This window comes from Bison bison, unplaced genomic scaffold, assembly GCF_000754665.1.
Source record: "Bison bison bison isolate TAMUID 2011002044 unplaced genomic scaffold, Bison_UMD1.0 scf7180017864489, whole genome shotgun sequence".
Taxonomy (NCBI): domain Eukaryota; kingdom Metazoa; phylum Chordata; class Mammalia; order Artiodactyla; family Bovidae; genus Bison; species Bison bison.
The window spans coordinates 11,040,082-11,065,081 of NW_011495048.1; the positions used below are offsets into that span (position 1 = coordinate 11,040,082).

Sequence of the window (25,000 nt, forward strand, 5' to 3'; positions counted from 1 at the left end):
GAGGGTCGGACACGACTGAGCGACTTCACTTTCACTCTTCACTTTCATGCGTTGGAGAAGGAAATGGCGACCCACTCCAGTGTTCTTGCCTGGAGAACCCCAGGGACGGGGGAGCCTGGTGGGCTGCCGTCTACGGGGTCGCACAGAGTGGGACACGACTGAAGCGACTTAGCAGCAGCAGCAGTAGCAGTTCTAGTCATGCTTTAGAAACACCTGGGGTGGGCAGAAGGGTTGGAGATGTCATTAGGAGCAAGTGCTCTGAAGAGCCAGAAAGTAATCAGATGCAGCTGGTAATAAACAGGATGTCACCAGTTCAAGCATAGGGCACAAGGAAGAACTACATTTTCCAGTCTCAGCAAACACGTGGCTAAAAGCTGATGATGCTGTAAAAGACATTTTTCCTACACGAAGGAGGACTGCCTACCTGAGAAATTAAAGGATGATGAGACAATGCAAATATAACCAGCCTTTCTTAACTGGGTTCTAGGAGAGAATTCCAACCCACACAAGATGCTGTGAATGACTCTTCCCAATGCCGCAAAGGACCGTACACATTAGTGCTATTCTGGGTGCACAGAAGAGAAGGTAATTCATTACAGATGATGGATGCTGTAAAGTGAGGAATCCCTATGGAGAAGGGCTGCCCAAATCCAGCAGCTATCCTGAGGTAAGAGAATAAACCGAAACCTTTTTTAGGGTATGCCTTCCTATTGCTATTCTGGGGACTTTGGGGCTGTAACACTTGCTCAGGCTTCAAGTCTGTCATATGGATGTGCCACATGGGGCACTGGTCACATATTTATTCTCTTATCTCTTCTTCCCTTTCCAACTTGGGTCCAAGAGAACCTAAAACTTCACTCTTGTATAAGGACAATGTATAAAAAATAGAACAGCTGAAAAACCATAAATATAATTATTCAACAGAGGAAGAGAAAAATGGTAGTGATGAATGGGAACGCTGAGGAGATGGTGTTCACTGCTCCTCTGCTGTGAACTAGCTGTGTCATCTCAGGCAGGTCCTCCATCTGACACGGAGTGGCTTCCATGACTGTGTCTACAAAATGGGGCCAATCTTACTTTGTCTGCCAGAAGGAAGGAGGCTGACTTATCTGATGTGAACTCAAAATCCCTTTCAATTCCAAGACCTAGAATTCTGAGGAGCTGGCATGTCTACAGCTGTTCTCGCCTCCCCGCAAGCCAAACGTTTCCAGCTAACTCACATCAGTTCTCTTACTTTTCATGTGTCATTAGGACACACTGCTTCCTAACACAAGGCAGAAAAAACAGTGGGGAGGAGCAGAACACCGAGAGCACAGAACTCAACCTCTGCTGTGTATCTTCAGTCCCTTTAGCCCCCAGAAGGGAAAATCAGGGCTTCTGTAGCTAATCAGGATTACTGGATTCTCCCTTCTCCCTTGACTACATGCCCCGCCTTTCCTGAGAAAACTCCCTCTCATTTTCGTTTTTAAAAAAGTCTCCAAATGGCCATCATCAAAAAATCTACAAACAATAAATGCTGGAGAGGGTGTGGAGAAAAGTGAACCTTTTTGTACCGTCGATGGGAATGTAAATTGATATAGCTACTATGGCAGTTCCTTAAAAAATGAATAATAAAACTACCATATGACCCAGGAATCCCAGCTCTCAGCATATACCCTGAGAAAACAATAACTGAAAATGACACACATACCCCAGTGTTCATTGCAGTACTGTTTACAACAGTTAGGACACGGAGCAACCTACATGTCCATCGACAGATGAAGGGATAAAGAAGCTGTAGTACATATAGACGATGGAACATTACTCAGCCATAAAAAGGAACACATTTGAGTCAGTTAAAGTGAGGTGGATGAACCTAGAGCCTGTTATACAGAGTGAAGCAAGCCAGAAAGAGAAAAACACATATTGTATATTAAGGCATATATATGGAATCTAGAAATATGGTACTGATGAACCTATTTACAAGGCAGGAATACATACAGAGACACAGAGAACAGACTTGTGGGCACAGCGGGGAGAGGAGAGGGTGGGACGAATCGAGAGAGTGGCGCTGAAACATACGTCACCGTATGTAAAACAGAGAGCGAGCAGGAAGCTGCTGTGTACCACAGGGAGCTCAAGCAATGCCCTGTGACAACCCAGAGGGGTGGCAGGGGGGTTCAGGAGGGAAGGGACATATGTATACTTTTGGCTGATTCATGATGTTATAAAGCAATTATCCTCCAATTGAAACTAAATTAAAAAAATCAGTACATGTGTATCACTTAATACCTCAAATAGCAGTCTTGCCCCTCTCCAAGTGAGACAGCTTCTCACGCCCCAGAGAAATAAACCCAATTCTTGTGGTTCTGTCTTCTTGCATTTCTCTCCATCTTTTCAATGGCATCTTATTATACTCCTCATTCTTGATTTGCAGATTGGGATATTATTTAAGACCTACTTATTATGGAAGATGAGGACTTAGCTATTTTATACACCCCCAAGTATCTTTCTATAAAGCAAATATTTCCCTAATCCCCCAGCTTTAGAGCCAGAATCCAGCCACTCAGCACAATGACAGCTGAGGCACCGACAGCACTTGACCACAGATTCTCAGTGAGCCTGCTCTGAAGTCCGTGTGCCCTGCAGCTGCATTCTCCCAAGATGGTATTAAAATTCTCCCTGTCTAGCTATGAAGATGCTAATAACATTCAGAAGTGATTTTAGAGCTCTGTGGCAGTAAAGAAACCACCAGGTTTCAATGGACCAAAGCCTACAAAATAGGAATTTAGAAAATTGTTCATTAAATGACCATAAAACCCAGAGCCTCTCTAGTTCTATACAGTCCATTTTCTCTACTCATTCTCTCCCCATCTTCATTGAGCCCCTTCCCCAAGGGCTCCAAACCCTCTGGCCCCAGAGGCTTCGACTGAAGGGATCTGGGTGGCCAGCCCCAGGCTGCGGAGCGAATCAGCTTGGCCCCTCCAAGGCACCACACTGCTCATCTCTCAAGTTCATGGGGGCCTTCTCCACAAGATACACTAGAGCACGTCTCCCCCACAAGACAAAAGCAATGAGAGGGAACAGAACTGAAGGTCCTTCCATGCTGTCCCTCTCAAGGATCCTGGTTCTGAAGAGAGAAAGCCGTCTGCCAGGGGCATGGATGGGAGTATGCTGACTCTCAGTGATGCCTCCAAATGCCCACTGCAGACTGCTAGCCTTTGTTGTCATTGCTTTATATTCTTTGCATGACTCATAAATCTGCATCACGTGACTCAGGCATCGGAATCCACGCACCGCCCCCCCCCCCCACCCCCCCCCCCCTCATCCATATTTAATGCCTAGCCAGCTAGGTATTTCTGTTCACCTGGATGGATTACAGTAACTGAGGTCTGCCAGGGAGGAGAGATGATGGGGCTGGATGGGAGGTGACAAGGAGCATTAACAGCCAAAGGGTGAGACTGGGTGGTGATGCTCAAACCTCGCCTCCTAGCTGTGGACGCAACAGAAAACACGGCAAGAAAAATATGACATAAAGCTACTGAAAATCCCTCAAAACCACCAACTGAAATGGCAACCCACTCCAGTATTGCCTGGGAAATGCCATGGACAGAGGAGCCCGGCAGGCTATAGTCCATGGGGTCGCAATGAGTTGGACACGACTGAAATGACTAAGTATGCAGGATAACAAGCCAATGAACACTTTGGCCATCAGATGCAAAGAGCCAACTCATTGGAACACATGGATGCATGTTACATGTTGGTGGAGAAGTTGTTGGGCTTGGGAGCTCAAAAAGCATGGGCTGATGCTTTTTGAAAGCCGACTCTTTCCCTGATATGGGGAAAGACTGAAGGCAAGAGGAGAAAGGGGTGGCAGAGGATGAAATGGTTAGATAGCATCACTGACTCAATGGACATGAGTCTGAGCAAACTCTTGGAGATAGTGAAGTCAGAGAAGTCTGATGTGCTACAGTCCATGGGGTTACAAAGTGCTGGACATGACTTAGCAACTGAGTAACAACAGTGAATAAAATATGAAACCCTGTGATTGTTATACAGTATATTGGGGTTCAGATCACCCATTTATTGAGCACCTATACAGCCAAGCTTTATAGGGTTACAGAGACTATAACGATGAATAACCTGCTTTGAGCTAAATAAAGTTACTTGTTCAGCAGATAAAATGTGAAAGTCAAAAAAGAACCAGGCTTTTAAGTAGCAAGAGAGGGATAAACAAGAATGCTATAGGATTTGAAAGAAGAGAAAACAATCATAATTGGTTGAGGGTGAAACAGTAAGACACATGGATGGATAAACAGTCCAAGACCCAGAAAATCAGAGCAGTGTCTAATCTGGAGTCTCTGGTGGTGGCTCCGTCGGCAAAGATGTGGACACACACCAGGCTGGTGGCAGGAGGGGCGTGGGAGGACTGTAAAGGCAACTAGCAACGCATGGGCAGTTACGTGTGTGTCTGCACGCACGTTCACACATGCTGAGCTGGATGTTAATTTCACGTGGAGGACCTGCAACATGGTTCTACCATCCTGAGAAGACAGGCTGGTTTAGGGGCTGGGAGTCAGGAAACTGTGAGCAGAGACAGCCATGCTTTTTGAGCACCCAAGCCCAGCAACCTCTCCACCGGGGGGGTTTGGGGTTGCCCCCTCCTCCACGTCATCCTCCAACATATAACATGCATCCCTGTGTTGTTCAGTGTCCTATTTTCCTCCTGGTCCCAAGGAATGCCTTGGAATAGAGGGAACCCTTGGCTCCAGCAGCACAAACAGAGATCTCCTTCTGGTTCCTTCCTCTGAAGGTTTTCTCCTATACACACTATTCTCTTAGAAATTCTCCTTCTGGCTCATCGTAAGTTGTAAGAGGGTCTATCACCACTTACACTCTTTCTAAATGAGTTCAAAGTCCTAATCCCTGTCTTACCCACATCAGCTTTGCTGCTGCTGCTAAGTCACTTCAGTTGTGTCTGACTCTGTGTGACCCCATAGAGGGCAGCCCACCAGGCTCCGCCATCCCTGGGATTCTCCAGGCAAGAACACTGGCGTGGGTTGCCATTTCCTTCTCCAATGCATGAAAGTGAAAAGTCAAAGTGAAGTCACTCAGTCATGTCCGACCCTCAGCGACCCCATGGACTGCAGTCCACCAGGCTCCTCCGTCCATGGGATTTTCTAGGCAAGAGTACTGGAGTGGGGTGCCACTGCCTTCTCCGACCGACATCAGCTTTAGAATGCAACAAACCTCGGGAAGCCGCAGCCTCTATAGGTGTTAACCTGGCTGCTCACTTCCACGGCTCCAGCTTTTAGAGACATCCCTGACTTCTTAGGACAAAAAGTCTCATGACAGGGAACTTGTGAACAAACAGGAAACCTGGTGTGTCAGCCCCTGACGACCCTCCCAGCCTTACACGGGATGTTGCTAATGGTCACTGGCCTCGTGGCTGGGCTTGTCTTGGGGAAGGGAGGTACTGTTATTAAGAGGCCCCTGTGTGTAAACAAGTGGAATGAAGGTAAGGACTGTGTACGGCAGGGCCCACAGGGAATACAATGAAGCCGGCTTCTCCCGCCGTGAGTTTCCAAGTGCCAGGAAACAGCAGGGCAGTTCCTACATGTCCTTCCAGGCGTTCGGCATTACCCTGAACAGCACGTCGATTCCCTGTGGATTAAAGGACAAAGCCAGCAGGGATGCCGGCTTCTATGGCCCCAGTCCCTCTTGCCCGCTCCCGCTTCCATAAATCACGCTGGCAGGTAGCTGGGAAGCAGCTGTGGATGACAGGGTTGCTCTGGAGCACAGGAAGCCACCTTTTAACCCGCCTGCTGTTGTTTGTCTCTCAAACGTGACAAAGGAACAGATGTAAGCAACATGCCAACTGTTGAGAGGATCTGCTTGGAGCGCTATAGGAAGCCTGCTCAGAGTGCATCACACCAGCCGCTCCACGGAGGCACAACTGAGTTCATTTCCTGACGCTCAGCCCCCAACTGCCACCGACAAGCACTCTCTGCTCATGCCAGGTTGGGGTCTGCAATGCTTAGACTACTCACCACGTACAGCCTGCTGCCGCCTTCACCCCACACCCCGAAGCCCCTTCCCAGCCCTGTTCCAACACCATCGAAGTCCAGCCTCAGCTCCCAGGGGTCTTCTCTGACCCCCAGGCCCCATCCTGGGCCACAGCATTTAACAGTCTGTGCCGGTTTCTAAGCCTCTCACAGGGCCATATCCTCCCTGTCCAAACCACCTGGTTACCTCCATGAGGGATGGAGGCGGGTTCACCCACCTCTGTCTTCCCAGAGTTGCGTTTTTTAAATCACTAGTTGCAGGATGAATGGGTCAGGAATCATGTTTACAGGATTGCAACTAGTATTTAAAATACTAAATTAAAAAACAGCTTATAAAAGATACTTTTGGGACAACTAAGGAATTATTGGGGAACTATTAGGGGATAATATGAAATTCCTATTAATTTTCTTAGGTCCAGTTACGATGTTGTGTAGGAGAATATCTCGGAGAAGGCAATGGCACCCCACTCCAGTACTCTTGCCTGAAAAATCCCATGGACAGAGGAGCCTGGTAGGCTGCAGTCCATGGGGTCGCTAAGAGTCGGACACGACTGAAGCGACTTCACTTTGACTTTTCACTTTCATGCATTGGAGAAGGAAATGGCGACCCACTCCAGTGTTCTTGCCTGGAGAATCCCAGGGACGGGAGAGCCTGGTGGGCTGCCCTCTATGGGGTCGCACAGAGTTGGACACGACTGAAGTGACTTAGCAGCAGAAGAATATCTTATTCTTTAAGAGATGCATGCTCAAGTTATTTAGAGGTGACTTACTTTCAACTGGATCAACAGAAAAAATACCTGTGTGCAAGCTGACACATACGCAGAGATAAGGCAAATAGGGTAAAACATTATCACTGCCGACTCTAGATACAGAGTCTACAGGCTTTCACTGTACTAGGCTTTAAATTTTCCTGTGTGCTTGAAAAGTTTAATAATGAAACAGAAGAAAATAAAAAAGAAGAGGGAAAAATCAGAATGCAGGGCATGAAATATGATCTGGTTTGGGGTGTCTACTGGATGTGTATCCTAGGTGACAATTTAAATGTATTTCCTCCTTTGCATCAAGGCCCAGACTCTGAAATGCTGCCCTGCAGTTCCTCACTGCACCAAGCACATGGCAGGTGCACTCTGAACTGTTTAACTTCTAGAAGCACAGAATTTTAGTGAAGGGGCAAGCTGAGAAATCATTTAGTCTCCAGTTACATCCCATTAACGCCAGCTATGTCAAAATATCCAAGCCATTTCCTGCCTTAGCACATTTGGCCCTAACCTCAACTCAGCCTTCAGGACTCTTATCAGATATTTAATCACTCATCAGGAAGGCTGCTCCCCTGCCCCCTCCATGCCAGGGAGGTGGTTAGTGGAAGACTCTAAGAGTAGGGTGCCAGTTGTTGCAGCGTGCCGGGGACTGAAGTATGTCTTCTGTGGGACTAAGGACTTTCAGTGCTAAAATTAGGACAGTCCCAGGCAAACCAGGTTGGCTGTTCACCCTAAATGTGAAGGAAGACTGGGAGAGGGCCTTGAACAGATCCAGGAAGGTGGACACCATATGCCTTGTAGCATCATGGGAACACGAGCGGCTAGAACAAATTCAGGGCAGCGAAATTAAGACGAGACAGAGATCTCCCTGACAACATCCCAACAGCAGCAACAAATGCCAAATTGCCAAGTGTCTCTCATGCCCCTAAACAGAACCTCTGATTATTCACCAACTCATGTGGAAAGCAAAAGACCATGGGAACTTACTGTAAAAACGTCATCATCACCAAGCTCAGCCTCATTGTGGATGGTAGAAGATGATGTTGTGGAGCCTAAAAAAGACACAAAAACCACAAAATAGTGTTTCCAAAGAGGATAAGTCAAAGCCACTCATTTAAAGAAACCACATCCTACTCCTTTCATATGTGGATCACCAGCAGAAATGTTACTTGGGAATTAAATGCTTTAATTTTAAAATATAATTTATTTATTCATTTATGGCTGCACTGGGTCTTTTTTACTACATGTGGACTTTCTCTAGCTGTGGCGAGCAGGGGCCTATTCTTTGTTGCGATGCATGGGCTTCTCACTGGTGGCTTTTCCTGTGCAACACAGACTCTACGTGTGGGCTTCAGCAGTTGTGGTGCTCGGGCTCAGATGCTCCACGGCACGTGGAATCTTCCTGGACCAGGGATAGAACCTGTGTCCCTTGCATTATCAGGCACATTCTTAACCACTGTACCACTAGGGAAGTCCTTACATACTTTTAACTTGCTCTTCTTTAATTGATTCTAGCCAGCATGTTTCCTAAATGAACTTTGCTTACTGTTGTTCCCAAATCGATCCCTCAAACGTCCTCACTGATCAGTAGAGAACAGGCACATGGAGAGGCGCCGAGGAGGTGGTGCTCAGAGAGCCTACCCCCAGCTCTGAAGGACTCCCTGACCGCTAAGCACTGGACGGAGAAGCCCAGGTTAGACCTGCCACAATTGCACTGTGAAACTGGACTTGGATCTCTGGGCTTTTCATTTACCCACAAAGGGACATGAACTAAAGAGCTAGTACGGTCGCCTCCTCTTCTGAAATTTAGACACTATAAACCCCAGACTGTGGGAGAAGCCACCTTCTAAACTGGTACCTGGGCAAAAAGGCTTTTTTCTTGCAGTACTGGCAGTGAGTTTTGCAGGTCAACATTTAGGATAATGTCAAAAAAAACACAAAAACCCAGTTTATTCTATCAGGGAATGAAATGGTTATTTACAGTTCAACTGATTTATTTGTTCATTTCTTTCTTCATTCTGGTAGGCAAATCATGTAACTTCTTCCTTTTTCTCCTAATAGCACCCCATTTATGTGGATCAAATTAACTAACCCTGTTAATGGCCAAAAAGGGAAAACATGCTTATTAAATTTGCATAAGTGATAGAGTACCAAAAGAGAAATTCAGTCTGTATCATCTCCTTTTTCTTGGTTAGGCCTTATGAAATGCACGTTTAGAGAGTATTTTGCTATTAACATAAAATTGAACTCAAAAGACTTGATCAGAAAGGGATGAGAAATATTTAAATTCCCAATGAAGGCTCAGAGGAGAAAAAACAAGTTCCATAATACCATGTGTGCAGTTTCTATTGCTCTGAGACTCTTAGATCTCTACTATTTGAGTCACTCTAGTCCATCAATGTTTAAAGCAAGTTTGATAGAACAGAGCTAGGTAGAATGTATGAGAAAAAATTAAGAGAACCAAATTTTGTGTGTGGCTTCAGTGATTAAGCACATGGATATAGTACAAACTTCTCTCAGTAACACAGGAGTGGGCTTCCCTGATAGGCCAGTGGCTAAGACTCTGTGCTCCCAATGCAGCAGGGCCGGGTTTGATCCCTGGTAAGGGAACTAAATCCTACATGCTGCAACTAAGACACAACACAGCCAAATAAATAAATAAAAGAAAATAATACAGGAGCTATTTTCTCATCTAAACATTTAAAAGCTATGTTTAATAATAAGATTTTAAATATTATGCACTTGTGTCAGACTTATGGTGTACACACTGGTTTCTACTCATTTTGTCCACCCCCCGTGGTTGTAGTTCTCAGATTCATTGTTCCAGCTAGAATTGTCTCCCTGATGATTTTAAGAGAATTTTTTTTGAGACCTGCTTTTCTCTCCTCCCCCAAATGAAGAAAATGACTTTAGAAAACATTTCTCTCTTATACACATGAAATACATATTCTTTTGTGATGAATCTAACCAATTCTGAATATGGCTTTACTGTGCCTTGCTTGATATTTCTTTGTTCACAGGTTGGCTATGACACCTTGAAACCTCTGATTTGATAACTGAATGTGTCGAAATGGAGAATTTGTGTGTTTGCATCTGTGGACACTCGAAAAGCCCCTGAGAACTGACTGCCCGAGAGCCTTTCAGGCCATGATTAAATGCCACACAGTGTCCACCAGCTGCTTACTCACAGACTAAGGAGTCACAGATTCCTTCTCCTTTCCCCTGGGCCCTCGTTACACAACAGTGGGAAGGCCTACAGCCTCTTCTGGGCCCATTAGAATCCATTCTCCACCTCTGGACCAAGATAGGTTGCACCCAAGCTTTTTTCTCAGGAAAAGGTGAAATATATCAAAAAGGCATTTACATGGATGTCAGAACTTGTCTTTCCAGAGCAGTCTAAAAAACCAGTTGGAATCACTCATTATTCTGAAATCCATTTCCTTCTCCGCTGCACTGTCACTTAGAATATTTTTCTCCTTGGATGTTCCTACAGTTTTGGCCTCAACCAACCTGGCCTCTAGCCCTCCTGCAAATAATCCACAAATATGTGATGGCAGACAACTGGGATTAAAAAGAACCTGGAAACTTCCCACAGACCCACTGAGAATGCAGTGATCAATTCAATACCTTCTATTAGGTCTTCGATTGCTTTCCTCACTCCCCTGTCAAAGGCTCGAGCGTCAGCAGGGCTTTGGAAAGTAAGTCCAAACTTCCTATTGTCGACCTTCCAATGATGAAAGGTTGGGTTGGCTTTGGTGTAGACCAAGTCCTTTCTCACATAGCATTCCAATACCACCTGGAGGATTGAAACACACAGGTGGGTTACTTTTTAAATAGTCACGATGCTGTCTGGTTACAAAAATCTAACTAGGAATGACTGTTTTTGATGGCAACTGATGACCCCCCTTGCCCACTGCCTTCGTGCATCTGTGAAGGCTTCTTAGAAGAAGGCTTTCCCTGCCTCTGTTGAGCATCCACTCATTGCTGCTCCCCCCATCCCCACCTTGGTGGTCCTTGCTGTATTGCTCTGCTCCTTAACCATGCTCTACATTTCTCCAGCCCCTAGCTGGGGGTGGAGGGGTGGAGTGGGGTGGAGTGGGGCTCTAAGCTGAGGCCCAGTCTTGGGGCTTTGCTCTATTCTAGGCTGACTGCTTTTCCCTCAGGGCCTTTGTATTCATGACTCTCAATCCTCCTTCTCTTGTCCTAATGCCCTTTCTCAGTGACCTCAAATTCAACAAGCTGGGAAAATAACTAACTTGCTCTGAAATTGCTGCCCTTAGTTTCCTATGCCAGCTTCTTATCTAGCAATGCCAACCTCTGTTAATTTTCTCTGGCTTGAATCTCCATGGTTTCCTTTTGCCTCTTCTGCTTGTTCTATCCCCTGTTTATGTTAAACACCAAGTACATTTCATTTTCCCTTCAGTATATTTTGTATCAACCCTGGTTCAATTGCTACCACCCTGATCTAAGGTCTCTAATAAACCTTTTATCTGGATTATTAGAACATTCTAGCAATCTAGTCTCAGAACTGCCTTTTCACTAGGCTATGACTTGGAGGAGATTGTCTCAGACCTTTGATCTTTTTATCTCTAAAGCGGAAATAACACCAACATTATCAATGAGAACATATACACGAACATGCTCTGCAAATACTGAACAGTGAGGAACCTGAAGGGTTGTACGTACTTACCAGGATATTGCATCATGTTTTTCTACTCTTTTACTTCAGTTTTTATCACCTTCACAATTTAGTACTTGATTTCATATTATTTTCTAAGAGTTTCATGTGCTTTAGTCTTGTTCCTTTAACTAGACTGTAAAAAGATCAAGATGTCTTATAAAATAACTCCCTCTATGTACAGAGTGCTACTGCTGGCAAAGATATCAGAGTTCAATATTACAGAATAAAAGAGGCATTGAAATCATGTGAATGTAAACTCTATTCTTTATTCATGGATAGGTCCAAAATACCAACAATATTTATTTCTATAGTTTCATTATGTATATATCAGATGATTTCACTAAGTTTTACCAGCTTTGATCTTGTTCAGCAAAGTTCTACATTTAATGAGATACTATTACTTTTAGACTAAGTGAAAGAGTGAAATTGATAAAAATTAGAGAATATCTTTAAATGAATAAAATTTCAAGAATACATCTAAGCAAACAGGAATTAAGTATTGCCTAATAAATGTTCTCTAACTTAATAGATGAGAATAATAGTCAAACTGGCCTATCCAAGCATCACAAGCAGTTAACTTTATTCCATTGTGTTGAAGGAAGACAATGGTCCCCTCACACAGTTCTATTTATGATTAAATTGCTTATTATGGCCATTTTCCCCTAAGAATAGCGCAATGATTAAATGTCAGCCCAGCCCCATTCCAAATTGGGGAAATCCAAATAACCAAGGCTTTAGCTAACAAATGTTATCTATTTTAGAATTTAATAGTCTCAATGCAAAATCTCAAAATAAACTTTTTTGTAAAAACAAACATTTCCAGTTTCTCCATATTTTTATGGAGAAAAAGTTAGTCTTTCGTTGACATTTTCTGAGTTTAAGATTATCCCAAAGGTACATTTTCCTAGAGAAGTGTAATAAATTCTTAGAAAAGTAAAGTTTAGCCACCTAAACTATGTGGGAAGAGGGATGGGGAAGAGACCAGATACCATCTCTTTATCCTCTTAAATCTCTTTATCCTCTTCAACAAAATTATATCATTATATATCTATGTAAGTTTAATGACAAAAATGATAACATTCAAATGCTGTAATCTTCATAACAGGTATAACCCCTTAGTGAAGTTTTGGCATAATAGGTATTAATCCTCTAAAATGAAGTTTGGGAATTTGACTAAAACTTGAGAAAGGGTTTTAAAAATGGCTTTTTCAATGAGAGGCATGGGGAGAAAAATAAGTGATTATATATTCTTGTTGAAGGTATTTCATCCCTCATTTGATGCCTTCTGAACTGTATCTGTTGCATTTGACAATAAAAAATTACATTAATCTTCACCTGAATTCATAGAGTTGGCTTTATTTTAGAGCACCTGCTTTCATTAAAATCTAAGCACATGCAAGAAAATGCAAATACAGTTCCTAATAAGCACTCTTGGATGGGAGAGAGGTTTTTAACAAAATTTCTTTGTCTTGTCCCTTCCAGCAAATATCATTTTGCTGTTTCACAATCTGTGATGAAAGTAAATAACCTTCTAGATGATGAACCAAACAATACATTTTGTGAAACTTGTGGTCATTTAGTTGGATTAAAATGAAATAGTCACTGGTGTTCCTTTATTTTTTTCTTCCATTTTTAAAAATCTTACTAGCCTGTGAAGTGGAGAAGGAAATGACAACCCACTCCAGTATTCTTGCCTAGAGAATCCTGTGGACAGAGGAGCCTGGTGGGCTGCCGTCTATGGGGTCACACAGAATTGGACACGACTGAAGCGACTTAGCATGCATGCATGCACTGGAGAAGGAAATAGCAACCAACTCTAGTGTTCTTGCCTGGAGAATCCCGGGGACGGAGGAGCCTGGTGGGCTACTGTCTATGGGGTCACACAGAGTCAGACATGACTGAAGCGACTTAGCAGAAGCAGCCTGCGAAGGGGCCTTCCCAGGCGGCGCTAGTGGTAAAGAACCCGCCTGCAGGTGCAGGCGACACAGGAATCACGGGTTTGATCCCTGGGTCAGGAAGATCCCCTGGAGAAGGGCATGGCAACCCACTCCAGTATTCTTGCCTAGAGAATCCCCATGGACAGAGGAGCCTGGAGGGCTACACTCTATAGGGTCTCAAAAAGAATCCATACTGTAGAAGGTTCAATATAGCGGAGTCCATGAAGGTTCCATTCTTGCTCAGCTCTCTGTCTGTCCCCTCGACACCTCTCTACCTCCAGAGCTGCCCACTGACAGTATGGGCACTACCTTAGTTCCCTTCCTGCAGCTTCTTTATGTACTCACATAAGTTTGTGTGTGTGAGTCTGTTTAAATGTAGCCACACCTATACACTGGTCTTCAATTTGCCTTTTCCTCAAAAATATGTCTCAGAGATACAGGAAGGTAAAAAAGGACTCTGTTTAGTGGCTGTGTAATATTCCTCAGAACAGATATATGAGAATTGTTTTGCCATTCTCCATACTAATGGGCATTCAAGGTCATTTCTAACTAGTCACTTTTAAAGACAATGCTGAAATGAACATTCTTGAACATGTTCTCAAAGTCTGGTATTTGGGCTCTTGGGAGCCTTCCCTCTACAACCCCAGGTCCTTTCAAGGGGTTCAGGATGGCACAACTATTTTCATATATTAACACATTTTTGCTTTTCCATTGTGCTGCCAGCTCTGCTAATGCTGCAAAAGGAACGGTGGGTAAAACTGTTGTGCTGAGGCTCAATCAAAGCCAGGCAGTGGCACCAAACAGTACCAAAGCCACCGTATTCACCACTGGCACACACAGTGGAAAAAAGCCAGTTTTATGTAGGGTTGTCCTTGATGAACCAGTTAAAAATGACTGAAATCATGACCCAAGAATACACATCTTTCATTTTGTGTGATGAAATGGATGTACATGTAACTGGATTCTCCTATCTGTGTCCACACTTGATCTGCTGTAATATGTTGCTTTGGTTGAAGCAGAAGAAACTCGGGCTTTGCACAAATGCACAGTTGGAAAGGGAAGAGTATCTCTCACAGCCTTTTTACTTCCGCTGTGTATGGAAGAGTTATGACTATCTCAAGGAAAACGTGCGTAACTGCTGCCGTTGGGAGTTGAACTAACTGCTTTTCTCATGAATCATCGGGTTTACTTGAAAGAGCAACCTACAGATGAACTATGGTTATTCAGACTTGGGTACTTTTTTTGAAGATGAACACAGTGAACCTGTCACCTCAAGGAAAGCAAGGAGGTATTTTTTGACAATAATAAAATTTGAACTTTCAAGTGAAAATTAGAATTTTGGACAGCTTGGCAATACTTAAAAAGACTTTTCTAATGATATTAGTGGTGATATTAAGAAATGTGATTTTTTTTTGATACTGTAGACTTAAGTATATCAACATTTGGAAGATCTGTGTAACTCAGTAAACCATTATTTTCCAAATGACCAATGCATGATGTTACAAAATCAGGAATGAGTAAAAGATTGATGCAAAGAGAAAGGTGAATCAGTGGATTTTAATGTAATAAGAGTCTGAAAAGGTTTCAGAGTCTGCATTTAAGAAACTACTACAAACTGAGTTTTGGTTTAGATCGAAGTGTTAATATATCAGTAATGATCTGAAAAGGCTATTAAAATAGTTCTACATCTTCCAACTGCATATCTGTGTGAGGCTGGATTTTCTTCATATACTTCAGTCAAAACAACATATTACAACAGACTGAAAGCAAGAGTAGATATTAGAATCCAGCTATCTTCTACTAGGTTAGATATTAAAGAGCTCTGCAGAAATGCAAAGCAATGCTATTCTTCTAATCATTTTTTTTTCCCTGGAAAATAGCTATATAGTTATTTGCCAGAAACAATGTCATTTATGCTAACCCTACTGTTTAAGATTTTTAACAATTTCAGTTTTAATTGCTAGTGTGGTAAATAGTAGTAGCTTATAGCCTATCAGACAAAAGCATTTTAGGGTCCTCAATAAATTTTTAGAAAGTAAAAGGATTCTGAGGCCAAAAATGTCTGAGAACTGCAGCTATCTATAAAGCTTGGTAAGTCTATTTCCATAGGATAGGGTTTAGATGTAGAATTGCCAAGTGAAAAGGAATACACATTTAAAATTAATATCCTGCCAAATTGCCTTTCAAATAGTTTTGCCAGCTGGAACTCCCACTAAATGTGTGTGGGAGTGCTCACAGACCTGCACTGGAATGATCAACCTTTTAGATTCTGTGATTAATCTTCATAAGGTAGTTTCTCATAGGATTCATTTAAGAAGTAAAAGCATCTAATCCATCAAAATAAGATTCAACTCAGCAATTTTTAATTTGCATATAACTTCTCAGGAAAACTTGACTGTCTCCAACTTAGAAAAAGTAACAACTGTGTGAATGAATACTTGGAACACAGACTTTTCCCATAGAAACAATGGCATCAACACAAGTTCACAGGTGTCAACACAAAATTCAAATAACAATAACAAAAACCAATGTGCTGAATTCTAGAACTGCACTACCTTGGAAAATCTATTGACAACACGGTTTCTACCAGAGATAGTACTTCATGTTCTGGTTGGAATACCAAGAACTCTGATACTATCCATTCTCTGTATTTCCAAAATGATCTCCACCTTCTCCTTGCCTTTCCACTGCTGAGGGCGGGGGTGGGGGGGTGGGGAGTGTCCTTCAACAACCTGTCCTGTTTGCACAGCTTCCAGGAGTATTCATACCCTCCAGTGGGCAGAAGTGCTGCATTATGGAAGCTGGAGGCCAAAGAATGAGTCATCATTTGACCAAAAGCGTGTGTGTGTGTGTGCGTGTGTGTTAGGAGTCCAGAATTTACCAGCACGTGAAACTGGAAAGTTTCATGTGAAACGGGGAAGTGAGGGATGGAAAGATGAAAGAGCACACCTAGGTGTGCGGGGGTCTGACTTAACTAGTGACAAAATTTATAAAAGTCCCAAAGTGTAGAGTCACAGAACGTAAAGGGGACAAGACAAGGGAGGGAGTGATGGAGAAACACAACAGGAGGGGATGAAGCATACAGTCCTTGTGCAACAGCCAACACACAACAGAAGCTGGTCCACAGCCAGGACTGCCTTCTTCCCATGCCGAGCTGGAATGGAGGGACCAAGATTTAGCTTCACAATGAAATGGTCCAAGAGCTGTCTCTAATGATTACATGCCCAAAGACTGGGGAAGTGGATTCTTTCCTGGAGCACTGAGTTTCCCACTACAAACTGGAAATAATAGTGTCCTTCTCCTTTAGAATGTGGCAGGAATGTAACTGAGATTATTTACATAAAGGGCTTCAAACGAAACTGTAGAACTTTACAATAATTATGTTCAAGCCAGTGATAAGAAACAAGTTTATAAATGTATCTATAAAATGAAGGGGCTGAATTATTAATAGACAATCTAAAGGCTATTTCAGGTTGACATATTCTAATGACAAACCACAGAAATACCAGGAAAAAACAGACCTAAAAATATATAACTGTTCAGGTTAGATAATCTGCTAACATAAAAGTAGTTAACAATAAAAATAAAAAGGAAAAAGTGAAAAAAATTTTTCTATCAAAATTTTTGTAGGAAAACAACACCAACTAAAATAAAAAAGGCAAGCAACAGATTATAAAAATATCTGCAGTAAAAATGGCAGATGAAGATGATTATCTTTGTTATACTTGGAGGGCATACATATCAAGGAGAATAGTCAGGCCCCAAAAAGTAAATATGCAAAGGACATTGACAGATAATTCCCAGTGTTTAACAGAAAAACATTTGCTCTTATTGCTGATCAAAAATAAGATACCACAGTTATCCTAATCAAATTGGTAAAGATTTAAAATATCTGAGAAAATTCTCATATATGGTGGTAACAGCTCTTTGTATAAGTATCAAAAACCATAAAAATTTGACCTCCCCGCAGATTATTACAAGTAGACAGCAAGTGTGGAAAATGCAGGTAGATAAATACAGGGGTAAGGGGGAGGGAGACAATCTTAATATTTGACACTAAGGAGATCATCAAATAAACAACAGAACATCAACCTGATACCAGCAACATGGAAAATTTCTGATGAGATATATAAAACTGTTTATGAGCTCTGATTACAGCTAGGTAAAAGTAAAAATATGCACAAAGGGGAAAAACTATACCAAAGGGTTAAAGGTGGCTGTGCACATGTGACTTTGGCTCAGTTTGGGTTCAGGGTGTTAGTCACTCAGTCGTGTCCGACTCTGTGAACCCATGGACTGTAGCCCGCCAGGCCCCTCTGTCCATGGAATTCTCCAGGCAAGAACACTGGAGTGGGTAGCCATTCCCTTCTCCAGGGGATCTTCCCGACTGAGGGATCAAACCTGGGGTCAGGTGAGAGGGAATCAAACACTCGTTTCAGGTTCCCTGATGGGACCCAGAACAAGTAGTCTTTCTGAATCTTAGTTTCTTCAGATATAACTATACAGGCTGCTGTAAGGATACAATGATGTACCTTAACTGAAGGGCTAGCATTGTCCTTAGCCCCTAAGGAAATGCTGGATAAAGGGTATTTTACTTTTTTTGGGTTAGTGTATAATGCCTTTATTGTGAATATCTAATAAACTAGAATGTTTTAACTATTTGACTATTATGTAAGGAATTTCTTAAATGGCCACATTTCTTAAAATATTCTCCCTTTAAATTTTTGTTTCATTTTCAGAAATGAATCAAGTGTGAAAACACCATTTCTATTAATCCATATATAATGTTTAGAAATTGTTCTGCCTTATTTATTTTGAAACCTTTATAAACCCTAAGAAGTGGTGGCAAAAGAAGATTAAATTTGTATACCTAGCACATAAAACTCAATAGATGCCACTGTTAAGGGTCTCAAATGTACCAGGTATATTCCTGTGGTGTCTTTGTATTTTTCTCTGTTGGGGTCCTGCACATTTTGAATCAATGGTTGGCTGTGGAGTATACATTCCAGGATCAAATATACAGAGGACCATGTTCTTCCAGGTCCAAGGCCACCAATTAAAAATAGACTTAGACACTCAATTTCCCTTCATATCATAGATTCCTTCGTTACAGAACTGGACATTCAATTCCTTCATGAAAATGTATGTTATAAACTACCAATGCCCCCATCCTTTGAGATCATGAGTACTCTCCAAAGTGCATATTTTTTAGCATACAGAATTATCACAGAAGTGTAATGCCACTGCTTTCCATTACTTTCTTTCCCCAAATATGTTTTATTCATTAGCTGATGAAATAGAAGCTGCAGTATCTTTAGGATAAACATTAATTTAGAGGTAACAAAATTATCAGGACGACACTTCCTCCTTGCCTTCTACCTCTCACCAGCCCAACCTTGATGGCATGCCCCATGAATAAACCCAACCGTTTAAAAAAACTCTGACTTCACAGATTACTACAATGTGATTCATAATAAAGAACATACTTCTGTTTCGAACATCTTGTTAGAGTAAGAGAAAGACAGCTTAATTAATCAAAGACGCAAATAAGACCGCCTAATGCACCACTTCTAAGCATTATATGGTGTGTAGTAGAAAGTGACTTCACTGGAAAGCCTGGGTTAGGTTTTGCAATTTGGTACCAGCTCTGGGAGTTCTATCTTTGGAAGCTCTTGCAAGATTTTGAAGTCAGAGAAAGAAGGGGAAAAATACCTACAGGAAAAGGGCTATGGTTTAACATCAAGAAATCAGTCGTTACTATGTAACCCACGCGTTGACGTCTGCCATTACCAGTTTGTCTTTCTGTCGTTCACCATGGATGAGAAAGCCGCTTCGTCCATTGCCTTCGGGGTGCATGACCTTACAGACCCCCACGCGACTGATCCCGCCTCCTTCCTGTGGGAACCATCCCCCGCTGGAGTCATCTCTGGTCATAACCACAGCCTTGACACGCACAATATAGCTGTCACTAAAACGACAACAAGAAGAACGGGGCATGACAATGGTCTGGAGCTGAAGGATGTGTTTCACAGAGCAAGGCTACCACAGCCAGCTTTTTTGGGACTCATCAAAAGAAAATCTATGCCTGGCAGCAACCTTAAAAGGTAACCCACGTCAACGCTCAGGGAAAAACCCAAACTCTTAAACTCAGTATAAAATTTAAGTTAAAAAGGAAAGATGCCCGGTTGTTAAAAAATATTTGTGAGTCTTTGAGGATGTATGCAAGCATAACATTCTCCAGTTTCGAAAGTATTAACAATAAAATGAAAGAACTGCCATCTACAGTTTAGTATCTTTAAGTTAGGAAAGACAAATCTATTAACGTAAGAGGACATTATGGTTTCAACCCTTAAAACTTGGTTTATAATGAATGACCATGGTTTAACATTTTATAAAGCTAATAATCTGATTTAGCATAAGAAGAGAATAACCCACTCCCAAATCACAAATTCACCATGGGATCATTTATACAGGTGGGAAAATATTTCAATTCCAATATCCTTTATACATGTGAAGCCTTTTGTTTATGACTTTATTTTTTCCAGTCTAAACTTCAATTTCGCAATAAGTTCTTCTGCACATTGGCCAAAAATCCTCTTTCTCCTCTAGAGACCAACTCTAGCTTCTTTTCATTCTCCATCACTTTTGGGGAAATTTACAAGGCTATCGAATTCTCTCCTGCTGTTTTCTTTCTTGTTGTAACATTCCTTTTTTTTTTAATCCTTCAAACATATATTCCCAACTTCTATATGTGAGGTGGGTACCAGGTTCTAAGGAAACAAAAATGCAGAGTAACACAGAACCCTCTTTCTACCCTCCCAGATCCAGTGCTCAGAGCCTGACCAAGCGCCCTGCAATCTGCCAGAGACCACTCAGACCACCCCTCTGCACCTCACTCACCCCTACAGGCAAAGCCACCCAGGTTCCCCACCACCCCCTGCAGCTTATCCACTACTGTGACCCAACTCCCCTCCCATGGTGCCCCTGGGACTCCAGAGCCAACATCCCTTTTGCTTCCTCAATCCTCCCTTTCACACTTGTTTTTACTGTGGTAAAACACATATAACGGAACATTTACCATTTGAGCCATTTTAAGTGTATCACTTCGTGGCATTAAGCACATTTGCACTGTTCTGTGGCCATCACCAGAACATCAACCATCCATTTCCATAACTTTTTTCATGGAAACTCAGACTGTGCCCATTCGACAGTAACTCCCCATTCTCCTCTCTCCCAAACTCTGACAACCATCATCCTACTCCTCATCTCTATGAATCTGACTACTCCAGGTATCTCATATAAGTTCCTTTCACTTAAAAAAAAAAAATTCTTTATTATACTTCGGCTACACTGGGTATTAGTTGCGGCAGGTGGGATTTAGCTCCCTGTGCAGGGATTGAACCCGGGCGCCCTGCATTGGGAGCATGGAGTCTTAACCACTGGACCACCAGGTAAGTCCCTCCTTTCACTTTCTTAACAGAAATGAAAATGTGCTCTGGCTGAGTCACGTGGCCCATTTACGTGGCTGCCTTCCTTCCCCACTGAGCCTAGATGATGGGTGGGGGTATTCACCTCTACTGCAGGCTACAGGGCTCCCTCCAGTTCCTCTGAAGCTCACTAGTCTGACCATGGACTGCCCCCCGCCCTGCATTTCTTCAATCTTCTTCAGATCTCTGGTCTTGTCCCCTCATTCCTTGGAGATATTAGCAAGTGGGCTGACTATCCCTCCATCTCTTCATCATGACCTCTGGTATGGTTCTTCATAATTGAGTTATTCACACCTAGGATCCTTCCAAGCCGCTGACCTCTCAGTTTCTGGAACTCTTCTCCTTCAATATCCTTGTCTTAGCCACTCATGCCTAGGTCATTCTCTTGACCTTGTCAGTCTTCAGCATCCTACACCCCAGCCACAATTTCTCAACAGTGCAGTTCACTCTCTCTAGATTGATCTCTCTCTTTTCCTTCTTTCATTCCAATCTGTCACCCCACTGGGGCCAATGATCTCTTGTGCCCTACTCTCTGCACACTCATATTCTCACTTGATTCTTTATCCAATTTAAATTCCACGGTCTGCTGTGACGCTCTCATGCAAAACCTAAACGTGTTTGCCTTCTCTTTGCTCAGTGAAGTTGCCTGGTGAAGTCCTACCATCCACTTAACTCCATACCTGCCCTCAGGCTGCAGCACATAGAGGGAAACACCGCACTCTTCTCTGCTCATAGGTCTAATTTTGACCACTAAACCCAAGTGTGTCTACCCAGCATCCTGCTACATTTCCCTGATCCATCCCCAAGAAAACTGCTTCACATGTTCTCTTGCCCTCGCTCTCTCAGATGATGGAAGAGCTTGCTTTCATTTTACTAAGAAAATAGACCTATTCTGAAGAGACCCTGCACTGGCACCCAAGAGCATGCCTACTACTCGGTACCAGAATTTGCTGCCTCTCCCCCTTTAACTGTGGCTAAACCATCTCTGATCCAAGCTAGGGCTAACAACAACAATTAAATATTTCCTATTGCTAACAGTGCCCTAGTTCACATCTCTACACCCAGACCTCTTCCCTAGGTTCCTGATGAGTAATGCCAACTGCCCATGAGATTTCTCTGCTTTTGCATCTAGCAGGCACCCCAATTAACACATTTTAAGGTTGAACTCGTGATTCCCGACGCCTCTGATCCTGTTGGTTCTTCCTTTGAAATATGTCCAGAACATTTCTCCGGCAATTACAACAGCCTTCTAACTGGTCTCTTTACTTCCACTTTTGCCCAGCTTTCTAAACATGTCGAAAGGTAACTCAGATTAAGACAGTCTATTCAAACCCTCCCATAGCTTCTTATATTACTCTGAGTAAAAGTCAAAATCTAGGGCTTATCTTACTCCCCTCCTTGCTCAACCCCACTTCAGTCCTGCTGTCCTTGGTGGTCCTCCATATTACACACTCTACCCCAGGGTGTGTATTTGCCGTTTCCTTCACTTCTAACCCCTTTTCCCACTCTTCTCTCCACACACCAACCAGGCTCATCTCCTTCTTTCATTCCCATCTCTGTCCAAGGTTATTCCATCAGAGAAGACTTCTCTGTCCGCTATGTATAAAGGAGCACCCTCCACCCCTATCTTAAACCTTCTCATCGTGTTTTGTCTCTGTTGTTGTTCAGTCACTCAGTTGTGTCCGATGCTCTGTGACCACATGGACTGCAGCATGCCAGGCTTCCCTGTCCTTCACCATCTCCCAGAGCTTGCTCAAACTCATGTCCATTGAGTTGGTGATGCCATCCAACCATCTCATCCTCTGTCGTTCCCTCCTCCCTTTTGTCTCTCTAAAGTGAAGTCGCTCAGTCGTGTCCGACTCTTTGCGAGCCCCTCTATGTGTTACTAAATCAACATCTGCCTATTTGTCAGCCCATTCTGCCCAATTAGAATGTAAACCCTACATGGGCAGGGACTCTGCCCTTCTTGTTTCCTGCTGTATCCTGAGAACATAGAGTGATGTCTGATACGTACTGGGTTGTGAAATGATAGAGTTAAACTGACAATATTTGTAAACAGGCTCAAAAAAAAAATTTGTAGCTAACAAAATCCCCGAGAAAATACAGTGTTCAATACTCATTTGCTTATGAGCCACAACAGCTTAACTGGGATACGCTAAAGATTTCCTTTTTATTAATAGGAACACTGAATTTAAAAACTCACAAGGCTTCTATCATTAATCCATTTACCTCCGGATTCCACATACATATTACTTTAGATCAGAGAGATTAAGAACATTCGTTTAGTTACATACGATTTGAAAATATGCTCCTCTTCCTTCCCCATTTATTCTAGAAAAATCAGGGGTTTCCAGGATGTGTCATTCTCCAGTATGAAACAGCCTTCTCAAATCTTCTATGAACATATTGCGGGTTCATCCCAACAGGAAATGGCCAAGGTGAGTAACAGAAACTTTCTACACCTTTTGCTAAAGCACGCTTTTACTTATTTGGTTGCAGCTGTGTGCTTTTCTCCCTTCCTTTGAAGGGATTTAAGTAAACATGAAAAAGGAAGTTTGCATTACTTATGTTAGTGCCATCAACTTATTTCCAAAAAGTATTAAAAAAAATTATTCATCAAAAAAACACCCCAATCCTGCCTTCCAGAGTGGAGGGGCGGTGCATTTTGGCCTTTGCTTGTGGTCTGCAGCATTTTCTTTGCTGCCCTGACTTCTCTGATGCCCCTTCCCAAGGGCAGACCTCTCTGTGATGTGCTGTGTATGTTGGGGGTGAGGTGGGGCAAAAGCCCCCATCTCCTCTGGCAACAACCCTAACAGCCAGCATTAACTGAGGCAACTGGCTATTTAAACCAAGGCAGGGGGATAAAGTGCTGCAGTAAAAGCTGCGAAGGATGTCTGGATAACCCAGCTGCATGGCCGCACGCCAGCTGCTTCCTATCTGTGGTGTATTTACGTTATCCAGGCCCTCACCCCACCCGGAACAGAGAGGACAATGAACTCTCCTACCAGAAAGGTATAAAGAAGGTACACTGCCTTCCCACCTTCCCTGCCGCCTTCTGGAAAGAATTAAACAACATGTTTAGACCAGATGTGGGGTTGATTTGGGGGGCAGGGGGATGCAGCAGGAAAGGCAAAAGCAGATTCATTTCTTCATTTGTACAAGGAAAAAGCTGCTGGTATGCTTAAGACATTTTCCCCAAAACGCTATTGTCAAAAACAACCACCACCTCGTGCTTCTGAAAGTTTCAGCTATTTAAACCAGTGTAACTGATGAGGACCTGCTGAAGTTCCAGGCATGGGTCCAAACACAGACTGAATGGAGCCCTAGTGTCTGAACTTGAGTTAAACTGACCGTAAGAATCAATGTCATTACACAGAGAAGGAGAAATACAGTATGACAATCCTTATACGTGGAATCTAAAAAGAAACGATACAAAGGAACTTACAGAACAGAAAGAAACTCACAGACTTTCTCACTCACAGAAAGAGAACCAACTTACGATTGCCGGGGGTCTAGGTGGGGGGAAGGGATAGTTAGGGAGTTGTGGATGGACGTGTACACGCTGCTATATTTAAAATGGATAACCCACAGGATGTACTGTGTAGCACATGGAACTTTGCTCAATGTTATGTGGCAGCCTGCATGGAAGGGGAGTTTGGGGGAGAAGGGATACACGGACATGTATGGCTGAGTCCCTTCGCTGTTCACCTGAAACTATCACAACATTGTTAATTGGCTGTACCCCAAAACAAACAAACAAAAAGTCATTACAAATGGTGTTTGACCACCACCCAAACACCACCATATTCTTTAGGTGCATTTTGAGTAATACTGGCTTTTCCAGATTGGGCTGGGGATCTGACCAAAGGTGGTTCCTTTAATGACTAAGCTTTATGGTCCCCACAGGTGGCCTTATTTGTAAAAACAGGACTTGCTGTCTTGTGATCACTCAACATGGAGCAGACATAGGTGACATCCTTTGGCAGGATGCTGCTGCTGCTGCTAAGTCACTTCAGTCGTGTCTGACTCTGTGAGACCCCATAGATGGCAGCCCACCAGGCTCCCCCGTCCCTGCGATTCTCCAGGCAAGAAC

At 43.0% G+C, this 25,000-nt stretch overlaps 1 protein-coding gene across 2 annotated transcripts in view; it reads right to left on the reverse strand.

Moving 5' to 3' along the window:
- SPRED2 (sprouty-related, EVH1 domain containing 2) overlaps window positions 1-25,000 on the reverse strand; it is a 124,967-nt gene that overhangs the window by 15,684 nt on the left and 84,283 nt on the right. For both annotated transcript variants that reach the window (XM_010863329.1, XM_010863330.1), the window contains exons 2-4: window positions 19,211-19,388; window positions 10,430-10,598; window positions 7,790-7,854 (exon numbers count right to left, since the gene is read on the reverse strand). In XM_010863329.1, coding sequence (XP_010861631.1) covers window positions 7,790-7,854; window positions 10,430-10,598; window positions 19,211-19,388 — 412 coding nt within the window. The remainder of the gene's footprint in view (window positions 1-7,789; window positions 7,855-10,429; window positions 10,599-19,210; window positions 19,389-25,000) is intronic.